We start from the raw sequence: 12271 nt of genomic DNA on the forward strand, positions 1-12271 counted from the left end.
TTCATTTTCTTTGGATAAATACCCAGAAGTGGGATAGCTTGTCACCACCATCTCTTAATAGAATCAAATAACTCAAGAAGACCTTAAAATATGCCATAGTCTGAAGCGCCTCAAAAACAAAACAAAACAAAATCCACAGACATTCCAAATCCAATGATTTTTGTTTGTAATTTAAAGCCAGTTCCCACTATCATATTTATCAAAAGTAGTTTTGAAATATATTTTGTTACTATGTGTGGCTACAGTTTATCACAGAACAATTCAAAATGAAAAAAAAATGATTATTCTTGTCAAAGGATGAGGTCACTGAACTTCTGTGAAGTTCCCAAAATCCTGTCAGCCAGTGGCCCCCAGGTTTCCCAGATCAGTTAAAAAACTGAGAGGAGTCCCAGTTTTTGTTCTACAAAGTGAAGATGTTAAAACAAACAAAACAACTCACACACATAAAAGAACATTTTAACAACAAAAATTGGAAGGTCATAATCAGAATAAAAGCTAACATTCTAAATTAATAATTTCAAGGCCTCATTTTTCTCATTTCATTAAAGACTTGTGGAAGCAGCTTCCCAAATTGACACCAGAGGCCAGACTAGAATTTGACAACCACTGTTCCAGATAAGAACTATGAAATTCATGGAGGGGCTGTTGATTTTTCCTGTTCTACAAATACCTTTTAAAGTACTTTTGTTTGAAAAAATAAAGTACTGACAACGAAAATAAAAGGCAGATATTGATATATGAAACTGTTCTGAGGTCCACAACTAGACCTCTCAGTATTAACTTGCTGCTCTGACACTCAAAAGCCAGGCCGTTTCTCTTCTCTTGTTAGACACAACTCACAGAATACCCACCTCAGTGAAGGTTAATCTGAGACATGATCAAATGAGACAAAGCAAGGCCACTTCATGACTCTAAGCACAGACAAAAACAAAGGTACATGTAACATGCTAAACACCAAACACCTCCTTCTCTTGCTAAACAAATAACTGTTTCTTCTTTACCCATAGTGTTGCCTCACTTTCTAAAAGCAACCAATCTAGAGCAAACCCCCGATTCCTTAGACCTGCCCCTGAAACACACAAAGTCCAAATTATAAAACAGGTTTTTCCTAATGCCCTTTTACTGAGAGGCCCCACGGTTGCCCATGGCATGCATTCTCACTCACTGCAAAATAATAAACCCAATTTCTTCAACTACAGGTGTGTTTCCTGGGGTCTTTGGCTGAAAGCATTGACAGTGTCAAAGTATAAAATTCTTTAAAAATTCCCATAATCCCAACCACTTTAAAGTAAATTAACTCCCTACCCACACTAAAGCAGACTAATTTTATTTTTCCTTATACCCTTCCAATCCTCACCCACATGTATATACTGTGTATTTTTCTGTTACTGAAATCGCTGTGTATACTATTTTGTATTCTACTTTTACTTGCTTTATCTTGTATCAGTTTTGAATGGCTGAGTAATATCTCACCATGATCTTACTCTTAAAGCTTTTCTCCGTAGAGAAATAAAATAAAAGAGGAGAATGCACATCTTGCTCCCAAGGTCAATGTTCTACCTAAACTATTCAAAAACATCCTCACCTAGTCTTAGGTCACATGCACCCAAGTTCCTATTTATCTGATCTGTTGATAAGAAAAATGCAGTCTTATTGCTTTTAAAGAAGAGAATTATGCAAGACCACGAGACCAGATGTCCAGAAGCCTGAGTTCAGTCATGCTTCTAGACATTTTCTCGGAATCAACTTCCTCCCTTGCAAAGTAAGAGTGAAACTGGTCCCTCATTGTCTCTTGTAGTTATCAAGTCTGTGCTCCTGCTACTTCCCTCAAGGGGAAATAGCCACAGGCCCAGTGTTCACTTGACTCGGATATAAAGACCAGGCGTCCACATCTAGGTTGGCCTGGGCTGCTCCCATTGCCCTGACTGGGGATGCCTCGCCCTTTCCCAGGGCCCTCAGGATCCTTAGCTAATACTTTTCCTTCAGCACCTCGTCACCAGGCAGAGGATGCCAAAGTCCTCAGGAAGTTCGTCACTTACTCATGTACACAAATCAACTGGAACTTTTTCTCTTACAGTTCTGGATGCTCGAGGCTGGTACTGGTAGAACACATGCAATCCATCAAACGTGAGGGTATGCAAACCATAATCACCAATCCGCAGAGATCAGGATTTCCCCAAAAGGTTTCCTTGTTCCAGCTTGTACCGAATCGACCCGGGGTGAAATTCCCCAGCCCGCTCTGCACCCACACCTCTGCTCAGGAAAACACCGACCCCTGTAAAGATGCTGCCGGGACTAGGTGTCCCTCAAGCCCCGCCGGCCCCGCACCTGGGCACCCCACTTCCCCATGCTCCCGCGCGCCCCTCTCCGCGCCCTCGCCGCCAGCTCACCCACCGGTGGCACGTGCTGCGCCACCGAGCCGGTGACGGTCACGCTCAGTAAGACGAAGGTTAGGCGACTCCAACCCAGCATCGCTCCTGCTGCGAACGCCGCTACAAATGACGCCAGAAGAGGCCGCACAAGTTACCACCTGAGCTCAGAGCAGACCACGCCCCCGCCGCCGCGTGACCCGCGGGCTGGACCGCACCACGCGAGGCGGGGGGAGACGGACGCGCAGGAGATGGAGAGGGCCGGGCTTTTCGGTGGCACTGCAGGACAAGGGAGCCTTCCGAGAGGAAGAACGAACCCACAGGATGGGGGTCAGCGCTTGCGTTAGGACCGTGCTGTTTGTCGGTCCCCTCCACCCCCCCACTGCTCCGCGAGCAATGGTTGCGCCGAGCCCGAGCTCCAGCCCCAGCTTCGCGCCGGCGGGTGCGTCTGAGGAACTTATATACGACGAGTTGCCTCACGAAGGGCCGCGCCCACCTCTGAGCTTGGGGCTGGGCACCTTCTCCGACTCCTTTCCCGGCCCGGTGCGGCCGTGCAGCGTCCGCAAACAGCCCAGGGCGAAGTCCGCCTTCGGGCAGCTCGATACCAAAAGCCCGGGAAACGGGCGCAAGCCACGAGAGTCTCAAAACGCGGCGTAGCACGCGAACGCGACCCGTCTTTGCGCTCTAAGGAGGGCAGGGCCGAAGTGAGTGAGGTTTTTCGTCCTGACAGTGGGGTCCCCGAACAGGTGTCGAGGCGGGGGGATACCCGGGAGGGGGGATAATTAATTCTCACGGATAGTAAAGACTGTGAATTACCCATTTAGACTTTAGCAGCCGAGCTGACAAGGCACAGAATTTAGGCTTCAGTTCCTTGCACTTAGACAACAGGTGGAATGTCCAGGTAGAGCCGCGAACCTTCCTTCACTGATGGGAAGCAGCTGTGTGTTTTCACTTAACTGATGAAACGCTTCTGGTTGGCAGAGCCGGGGGTGAACCTGGGAGGAGGGTAGGCTTTCGCACCTGAAAAACAGCTTTACAGATGTATTTGCTTGGCATTCGTCCCTTGTATGGACGCCGTCGCCCTAGTAGGATGAGTTACTTAGAAGTCCAACAGGAAATCCTACCCTCTGGGTTCTACTTTCTGATTGAGCCTCTTTGAAATCCAACTAGCTTTTTTTTTTTTAAATGCTTTAGTAAAACTCAGAATACTATCACTAAAATCTTCATATATTCTTTTTTTTCTTGTGTGTGTTTGAAATTGCAATTTTACCCATTTGTATTACTTGGTTAGAAAAACCAAACAATCCTTTTGCTGGAGATTGGGAAACGAGAATTGATGTTTGAAGGCTGTTTTCCTAGGGTTTTTTGTTTGTTTGGTTGGTTTTTGGTAAATGACAGGGTTCCTGTCTCTGAGGAGGAAGTTTGACTTTTGAAACATATCACATGATTTTGAAACATATCAGTGGTTCCTGATTGAAAAGTGAGCAAGCAGATCATAGAAATGTTCATTAATTGAAAAATATTTACTGTCCACCTACAATGTGCTAATCATTTTTCCAAACATTGGGAATAAGCAGGGAACAAAAAAGACAGGAGGTTCCTCCCTCATGAGGCTTACATTCTAGATGAGAAATGGACAATAAACATCATACCCAAGAAAATTTATATAGGATGTTGGAAGGTAATAAATGTTATAGAGAAAAAGCAGAGTAAGGGGGATCAAGAGTAGGGAGAGTCACAATGTTAAGTAAGATGAACAGGACAAGCATTATTGAGAAAGTGATGTTTGAGCAGAGATTTGAAGGAGGTGAAGAAGTTAGTTTTGTGGATACCTAGGGAAGAGTATTCCAGGCAGAGGGAGCAGCTGGGGCAAAGGGTTGACAGTGAGAATGTGCCTGGCATGTTTGGCTACAGCGAGGAAGTCAGTGTGTGTAGAGCAGAAGGAAGAGGGGGTAAAAAAAGTAGAAGTCTGAGAGGTAAGGGGGGTAGGGCAGATTATATAGGGTATAAGGAGCTATTGTAAAGACCTGGGCTTCTCTGTGCAAATGTGTAAATAGGTTGAATTATCTTGGACCTTAAAATAAGTCTGAAAAAAAAGAAAAAAGAAGTAGAGGATTCCCATCTTTTGTATAAGTAGCTATTTGGTTTGAAGATCATTCATCTTTATTTAATTTTTTTTTTTTTTTTTTTAAATTTTTATTTTTTGCAGTACGCGGGCCTCTCACTGTTGTGGCCTCTCCCGTTGCGGAGCACAGGCTCCGGACGCGCAGGCTCAGAGGCCATGGCTCACGGACCCAGCCTCTCCGCGGCATGTGGGATCTTCCCGGACCGGGGCGCGAACCCGTGTCCCCTGCATCGGCAGGCGGACTTTCAACCACTGCGCCACCAGGGAAGCCCGATCATTCATCTTTAAAAACATTTTTTTTATTGAATGAAAGATTCTTTAAATTCTATGGTGCTTTACAGTTTTTTTTTTTTTTTTGCTGTACACGGGCCTCTCACTGTTGTGGCCTCTCCCGTTGCGGAGCACAGGCTCCGGACGCGCAGGCTCAGCGGCCATGGCTCACAGGCCCAAGTCGCTCCGTGGTATGTGGGATCTTCCCGGACCGGGGCACAAACCCGTGTCCCCTGCATCGGCAGGCGGAGTCTCAACCACTGTGCCACCGGGGAAGCCCGTGCTTTACAGTTTTCAAAAGTTTCATGCACATGATTTCATATAATCCCATTATTGCCTCTCCCCTTTCCCTTCTCCCCAGCTGGTAACCACTAGTTTGTTCTCTGTATCTTTGAGTCTGCTTGTTTTTTGTTTTATTCCCTAGTTTGTTTTATTTTTTAGACTCCACATTAAGTGATATTATACAGTATATATATTTCTCTGTATTATTTCACTTAGCATTATGCCCTCAAAATCCATCCATATTACTACAAATGGCAAAATTTCCTTCTATTTTATGGCTGAGTAGTATTCCATTGTATATATATGCCACTACTTCTTTATCTGTTCATCTTGATGGATACTTAGATTGCTTCCATACCTTGGCCATTATAAATAATGCTGCTATAAACATAGGGGTGCATGTATCTTTTCAAATTAGTGTTTTTGTTTTTTTTGGGGTATATAGCCAGGAGTGGAATTGCTAGATTATGTAGTAGTTCTATTCTTAGTTTTTGGAGAAACCTCCATACTCTTTTCCACAGTGGCTTCAGCAATTTACATTCCCGCCAACAGCGTATGAGGGTTTCCTTTTCTCCACATCCTTGAAGATCATTCATCTTAAATACTACCGAGAGCACTTTAAACATGTCACCAAACACATTTTTTCCCTGTAAGAGGATATTAATTGCTGGTTAGATGGTCTGGCAAAATCAGAATCTTTATACAGAAAATTTATGTCAATTAGCATGATATTCTTAGGCATGAAAAATTCTAATTTTCATATAACTTTGCATTTAACTTTCAAAGCACTATTATATACCATTGATTCTATTTTCAGGCAAATTAAAATTTAAACCTACTTCCCTAAAATTATACCATTTTATGCTTTTTTTTTTTTTCCCGGTACGCGGGCCTCTCACTGCTGTGGCCTCTCCCACAGAGGAGCACAGGCTCTGGTCGCGCAGGCTCAGCGGCCATGGCTCACGGGCCCAGCCGCTCCGCGGCACGTGGGATCCTCCCGGACCAGGGCATGAACCCGTGTCCCCTGCATCGGCAGGCGGACCCTCAACCACTGCGCCACCAGGGAAGCCCTATGCATTTTTTTCTTACACCTACATCATTTTTCTTAATCTACTCGATTCTTCAGTACTAGAAATGTACGGAAGGCCAAGGCAAAGCATGTGGCTATAGGAAACTTTGCTATGGTTTATGGCACACTGACATATTCATGGAAATGGTATTTAAGTGTACAAAGGAATGATTATGTCGGCAGGAAGGGTGGTTCAAATACTATCTTCACAGCAAGCATCAGGTGTAAGACTTGGATAACATATTTAATGTGCAAGAGTCAGCATCAGAATCGAATTGTTTATCAGAATAGCTGAAGTTCTTGGCAAGCTGTGGACCTTTTCGAATCTCCTACCTGGGTTCCTGAGGTGATTTAAAATCATTGCAGTCTAATCACCCAACCCTTAATGAAATCTACCGCACATAACACATTACCTAGAACAGGTATGACTTGATTTAATAAAACTGAATGTTCAAAGGTTTGCACTAAAAAAGAAAGAAATATGGAAATAACGTTCCAGTTTAAAAAAAAAAAAAAACATTTTAGGGAATTCCCTGGCAGTCCAGTGGTGAGGACTCCTGAGCTCTCACTACAGGGGACCTGGGTTCAATCCTTGGTCAGGGAACTAAGATCTTGCAAGCCATGCGGTGCGGCCAAAAAAATAAATAAAAAATTTTAAAAATAATAAATTAAAAAAATTTTACCAGAAGTATTTACCAATGAATTGTTTAATTAAGAAGAAAAGACTTAGTATATCTAAAATGTAATCTGAGTTTCAAAGCTTTGATTTTTATCCATATTTTCAGGAAGGAATCTAGAGAATGAAAGATGAAATAGATGGAAAATCAGAAATCTTGCAAAACTGTTACATGATTCTTTTCCTCCAGGAGCTTTATTTATCACACTAAGCAAGATTACTTGCTTTATGTTTTACTTTTATAAAGAAAAATATGTCAAATTATTACCTTTGGCTCAAGGTGTAGTGATATTTTATTCCATTACAAAACTATAAATTAATTGCTCACATTTAATCTAATTGCCCCCCATGTAATGTCAAAATCAAAAGGTTGGGCTTCCCTGGTGGCACAGTGGTTGAGAGTCCAGCTGCCGGTGCGGGGGACACGGGTTCATGCCCCGGTCTGGGAGGATCCCACATGCCGCTGAGCGGCTGGGCCTGTGAGCCATGGCCGCTGGGCCTGCGCATCTGGAGCCTGTGCTCCACAGCGGGAGAGGCCACAGCAGTGAGAGGCCCGCGTACTGCAAAAAAAAAAAAAAAAAAAAAAAATCAAAAGGTTATCTTAATTATCCTTTATTTTGCACTTATCTTTCTGTTACTTTGTTAATCATTTTTGATGTCTTACTGAACCCCTGGTACCACAGACATGTAAGAATCTGAAGAGACACTTTACAAAAAAATCCTTTTGTCTATTTCTACTTTCTTTGATAAGACATATAGTTCTGACCTGAAAATTATTCGTCAATTCAGTTCAAATTCAATAATCTCTAAATCTTTTTTTCTTGTTCTGACTTCATATTCCTGCATAGTTCCATTTTACATAAACCATTATAATTACCTATTTAATGCTTCCCACCAGTTGTTTCTCATAAGTTTGTGGTAAATGCACTTTTCCCTCAGTAAACTCTGAGTACTTACTCTAGGTGCTGGGTAACTAGCGAACAAATGATCCCTGCCCTGGGGCTTTGTCTTGTGGGAGAGAAAAATGAAGATGGAAGGGAAAATGTAAATCAAATGACTATTTTGTAAAATATCAATAGATTTAACTAATTCCATGCTCTACCCTCTGGTTTAATATTGTGGATGTTTTGCCAACCTCAGTTCCACTCCTCCATTATACAGCAGACATGCGATTTGGATGAACCATGTCCCCATCCTTAGCCTCATCTCTGGAGGTGGGCCCGGGTTGGCCTGATGTTTAAGGTTACCCTAGTCCTCTTGCCACCATGCTTGGCTTCGGCCTTAGTCACTTGGACTCTTGAATTCAGTAGGCCATGGTTTGAATGTCAGGGTTTTTGCTCTATGATTGAGGCAATTGTCCTTTCTCTTTTACCAGGAAAGAGTAAGCTATTAGTCTCCATTGCTGCTGGCATTCATGCTGTAAACTTGAAGGGAGCTGCCTAAGGATGAATAGGTACTGTGGACAGCACAGAGGAGAGAAGGAAAGAAACTGGGTCATTATGACATTAAGCTGATAGATGACCAAACACAGAGCCTGTCCAACAACTGGACTCTTAATTATGGTAAGCCACTACTCTTCTTTATTATTGAAGCCAGTTCAAGTTGGTTTGCTTGCAAGTTGAATTGTTGTATCTGATAGCATCCTAGGGGATGCACACATAAAAATAGATATGTCTACCTTCTGAAGAGCAGAGGAGAATTTTTAAAGCTATAACGCTTAAGTTTCAGGACCTTCACTTGCTCAGGCATCTTCCAAACCTTCTACCCAATTTTACACTTGTAATTTTGTATTCTTGTCTTTAAAGAGGACCATCCAAATTGTATAAGCTTTAGGCCTTACAAAACTGTCAGATGTTAAAAAAAAAAAAAAACCATCAGATGTCTTGGGGGAGAAAATTTCCACCTTTCTCCCCAATACCTTTAATTCATGCTTCCCTAGGGGAAGAGTGACTTACCTAATTGGTAAATAGCTGGATGGGTCACTGCACATGTGTGGCCTGACTTCTCTAGCTCTCTCACTCAGATCTGTGTGCCCACAGTGGTAAGTCCTGGATGACAAGAGTGGAGGGGGAAGTAATTGCTGTCTTTGACTACATCTTCCAAAATTGGCACCTATCCAACAAATTTTTAAAATACTATGTTAATGTCATGGCTGTGAAGACTTTGAAGAAAGCATCATGAAAGGGTGGCTCTGGGAGACATTGAGAGAAGGTAGTAAAAAAAAATGGAGCCTTTTGTATGTACTTGCATCTGCTGCCCCCCAACCTGGCCTACTCTGCCCTCAGTTTACTCCCTGTCATGTTAGAAATTGGCTGTGCCCCTGGGAAGCAGTTTGCATTTGTCAAATGACTGAGTGCATAAATTCATTCCAGAGGAGAAGGAGTTGGCATCCCATCTTGGCCTCAGGTCCAAGTTGTTTTCTCTTTTCCAGCTTCATCAGCAGTAAAGCTGATGTTTATTGCCACCCAATGCCTGTGTATATTTCTCAATCATTTCCCAAACAGGAAAGGTGAGGAGAATGATTATTATCCTGAAATGACAACATACGTCAGCAGTAGCAATTATAGTAATATATATATATTAAAAGTACTAAATGACCTACTAAAAGTACCAAGCAGACCACTAGGTGCCATGAAAGACACACATGCAGTAAAATAGGAATTCCTAATCAAAGGGAGTTTACAACTGAAAAATACCACGAACATAAATATATATCAACTTATGAGGCCAACTGCAATTCAAATGTATGTTTTATATATTCAGTTATATTGGGTTGAACCATATGAGACTGCCGTTTTTGTAGGTTAATAAGTAGTTGACTACCGATACTTTCATATGGCCTACCTGATGTTACCAACACCCAAAACATTCACAGTCATTTGGCTTGACTTGGAAGCTGGTGCCATCATACTAGGTCATCTGTAGACCTCTGATGGCTCCTGCTTTTCCTCACCCCTTGAAGATTTTTCACATCTGGCTCACTGCCACTCTTTTAAATTTGATACCTGTCAGTATTCTCAGTGATTGCAATTTCCACAAAGACAATTTTTCCAATATTCTGGTTTTTCTCGGTTTCTTGACCTCTTCCCTTGCAATGTTCTGTATTTTACCTCAAATGCCCAATTCCATTGTCATATCTTAGACATTGGAACACTTACTTGATTTTGCTTCTGGAATAACACTCTTCTTTGATTCTTATATTCCTCACTGGACACGTCTTCAATATCCTCCGTTGGTTTCTACTCATCAACTGACCTTTTTATGTGGGGTGCCCCAGAGCCTGGTCTTCAGATGTCTTTTCTTCTTCACGCATGTTCTCACTTCCCCACTTAATATCTTTCAGTGATTTCCCATTACTCTTACAGTCAAGTCCCGCATTCTCAACCATAGCTCAGAAGGCTCTGCTTAGAAGCTGGATTGCTTCTGACTTCCTCTCTGGAAGGAATTATTGCTTATCACACCTGCTCGCTCATTCCCTTAATGCAATTTTTCCAAAATACTATGCTTTTTCCCACCTTAGTGTACCTACTCACTGGCTTTCTATGCATGGAATATTCTTTCTCACGCCGCCTTCACACATATAACTCCTGAGAGTTCTGCTTAAGTTATATCTTCCTTAGCAAAGGCTTCCCTGACTTACATCTTTCCAAACCAAGTTTTGATACCCTGTTAATCAATTCTCAGATATCCTGTACTTTTCCTTGTCCTTTGCACACGTAGTTATTTGATTAATTACTATTTGTTTAAAGTCTGCCTTCCTTAATCTATAAACCCTTTCAAGACAGGGGTCATGTGTATGTTGTTATCATGGTATCTGCAATATCCAGCACAATTCCTGACATAATGATGGTATAGAATACATATATGATGATTAAGTGACTTATTACTTACAGAGCTCAGGATCCTAACTTCTGTAAGTAACAATACTTTGTGGGGAATGCATTCAAGTGCTAACTGGGGTTCTACAAGCCTATCCTTCCCTTCTCTTCCCTCAATCACATTTCTTTCATTTTCTCTCTCTCTTTCTCTCTCAAGTCTCCAATTTGTGATGGGCTTTGGAAGAAGTGTGAGTTCTAGAAAAAGGACTGGGTCAAGGACCTAGGGTAAGACACCTTGGCTTTTATCTCAGAATGTCTCAGAGATAAGCTTTCTTTCTATTCTTCAGGCTCTAAAATAAAGTTTTAGGGATCTTGTTGTTGTTGTTCGATTAAAGATACAAGAAGCACAACCAAACCAACCATAATCCTATACTTCATTTTATCAGGATCATGTAGGAAAAGACCAAATCTAATCCTGGATGTTAATATTGCTTCTGTACCTAAAATACAAAGATCTGAAGGAGTGGTATCTGTGAGTTGTAGGATATGCATATATTCAGCCAAAGCGATTAACCCTATTTACTACCACAAACAGTGGATTAGAGTTCCTAGTGTTTCATATATTTGCCAACTCTGGTATTGACTGACTTTTAAATTTTTACTAGTCTGGTGGCTGCAAATGCTGTCTCACTGTAGTTTTATTTTGCAGTGTTGGGGTGGGCTCTCATGAGCCAGTGACATCACAGTGTGATTGTGTTCAGTGACATCATGTTGGTCGTTTGATTCATCATATGATATTTACCCCATGGAAATCAGCAAACATTACAAATCAGGGCTTTCCCCTTTGGAGAGCCAAGTGTTAAAGATTACCTACCTATATACCATTGTTGATAAGGTTAAATATTTTCTCATGTATTTATGGGCTTTATCTTGAGTGGCTTGGGCTGTTATTACAAACTACCATAGACTTGGTGGCTTATAAACAACAGAAATTTGTTTCTTGCAGTTCCAGAGGCTGAAAAGTGCAAGATCAAGGTGCTGGCACATTTGCTATCTGGTCTGGGCCTGCTACCTGGTTCATAGACCACCGTCTTTTCTCTATAACCTCACCTACGAATACCATCACATTGGCAATTAGGTTTCAACATATGAATTTTGGGGGAACATAAACATTCAATCCATGTCATATCTGTTTGTGTCTTTTGCCTATTTAAAAATTTTTTGGCTATCTTTTTTTTTTATTCATTCACAATTGTTTTTCATATCTTATAAATACTTTACTCATTATTATCTTCAGTATATTTGCTTCACATTTCTTATTATACCTCTGACCTTCCCTCTGGGATCATTTTTGTTCTACCTAGACTTCTCTTAATGGTCATCTAATGGTGATAAATGCTCTCAATTTTTATGTTGACAGTGTCTTTATTCTGCTTTAGTGCTTTTCTCTTATTCTTGAAAGATAGTTTCATAGATTATAGTATTCTAGGTTGACAATTTTTTTCTCTCAGCTCATGGAAAATACTCCTCTGCTGTTTTCTGGCTTCATATCTGCTAGTGAGAAGCTAGCCATCAGCTGAATTGCTGAAGTTTTGGAGTGATCACTCTTTTCTTTCCAGCTGCTTTTAAGATGAAACTTTTTTCTCTGTAATTCTGTATTTT

At 41.6% G+C, this 12271-nt stretch overlaps 1 protein-coding gene across 2 annotated transcripts in view; it reads right to left on the reverse strand.

The window, feature by feature from the left end:
- Positions 1–2529, reverse strand: part of ASAH1 (N-acylsphingosine amidohydrolase 1) — a 42470-nt gene extending 39941 nt beyond the window's left edge. The window contains exons 1-2 of one of the 2 annotated variants that reach the window (XM_060001531.1): positions 2395–2523; positions 852–911 (exon numbers count right to left, since the gene is read on the reverse strand). Coding sequence is in view for 1 of the 2 variants with exons in the window: in XM_060001530.1 (XP_059857513.1) it covers positions 2395–2472 (78 nt within the window). In the remaining variant the exon portion in view is untranslated. Of the gene's footprint in view, positions 1–851; positions 912–2394 lie in introns of both variants that reach the window. The other variant, XM_060001530.1, reaches the window with a different exon arrangement.
- Between the last annotated feature and the right edge of the window lie 9742 nt (positions 2530–12271).

The sequence above is a fragment of the Delphinus delphis genome, chromosome 21 (assembly GCF_949987515.2).
Source record: "Delphinus delphis chromosome 21, mDelDel1.2, whole genome shotgun sequence".
NCBI lineage: Eukaryota > Metazoa > Chordata > Mammalia > Artiodactyla > Delphinidae > Delphinus > Delphinus delphis.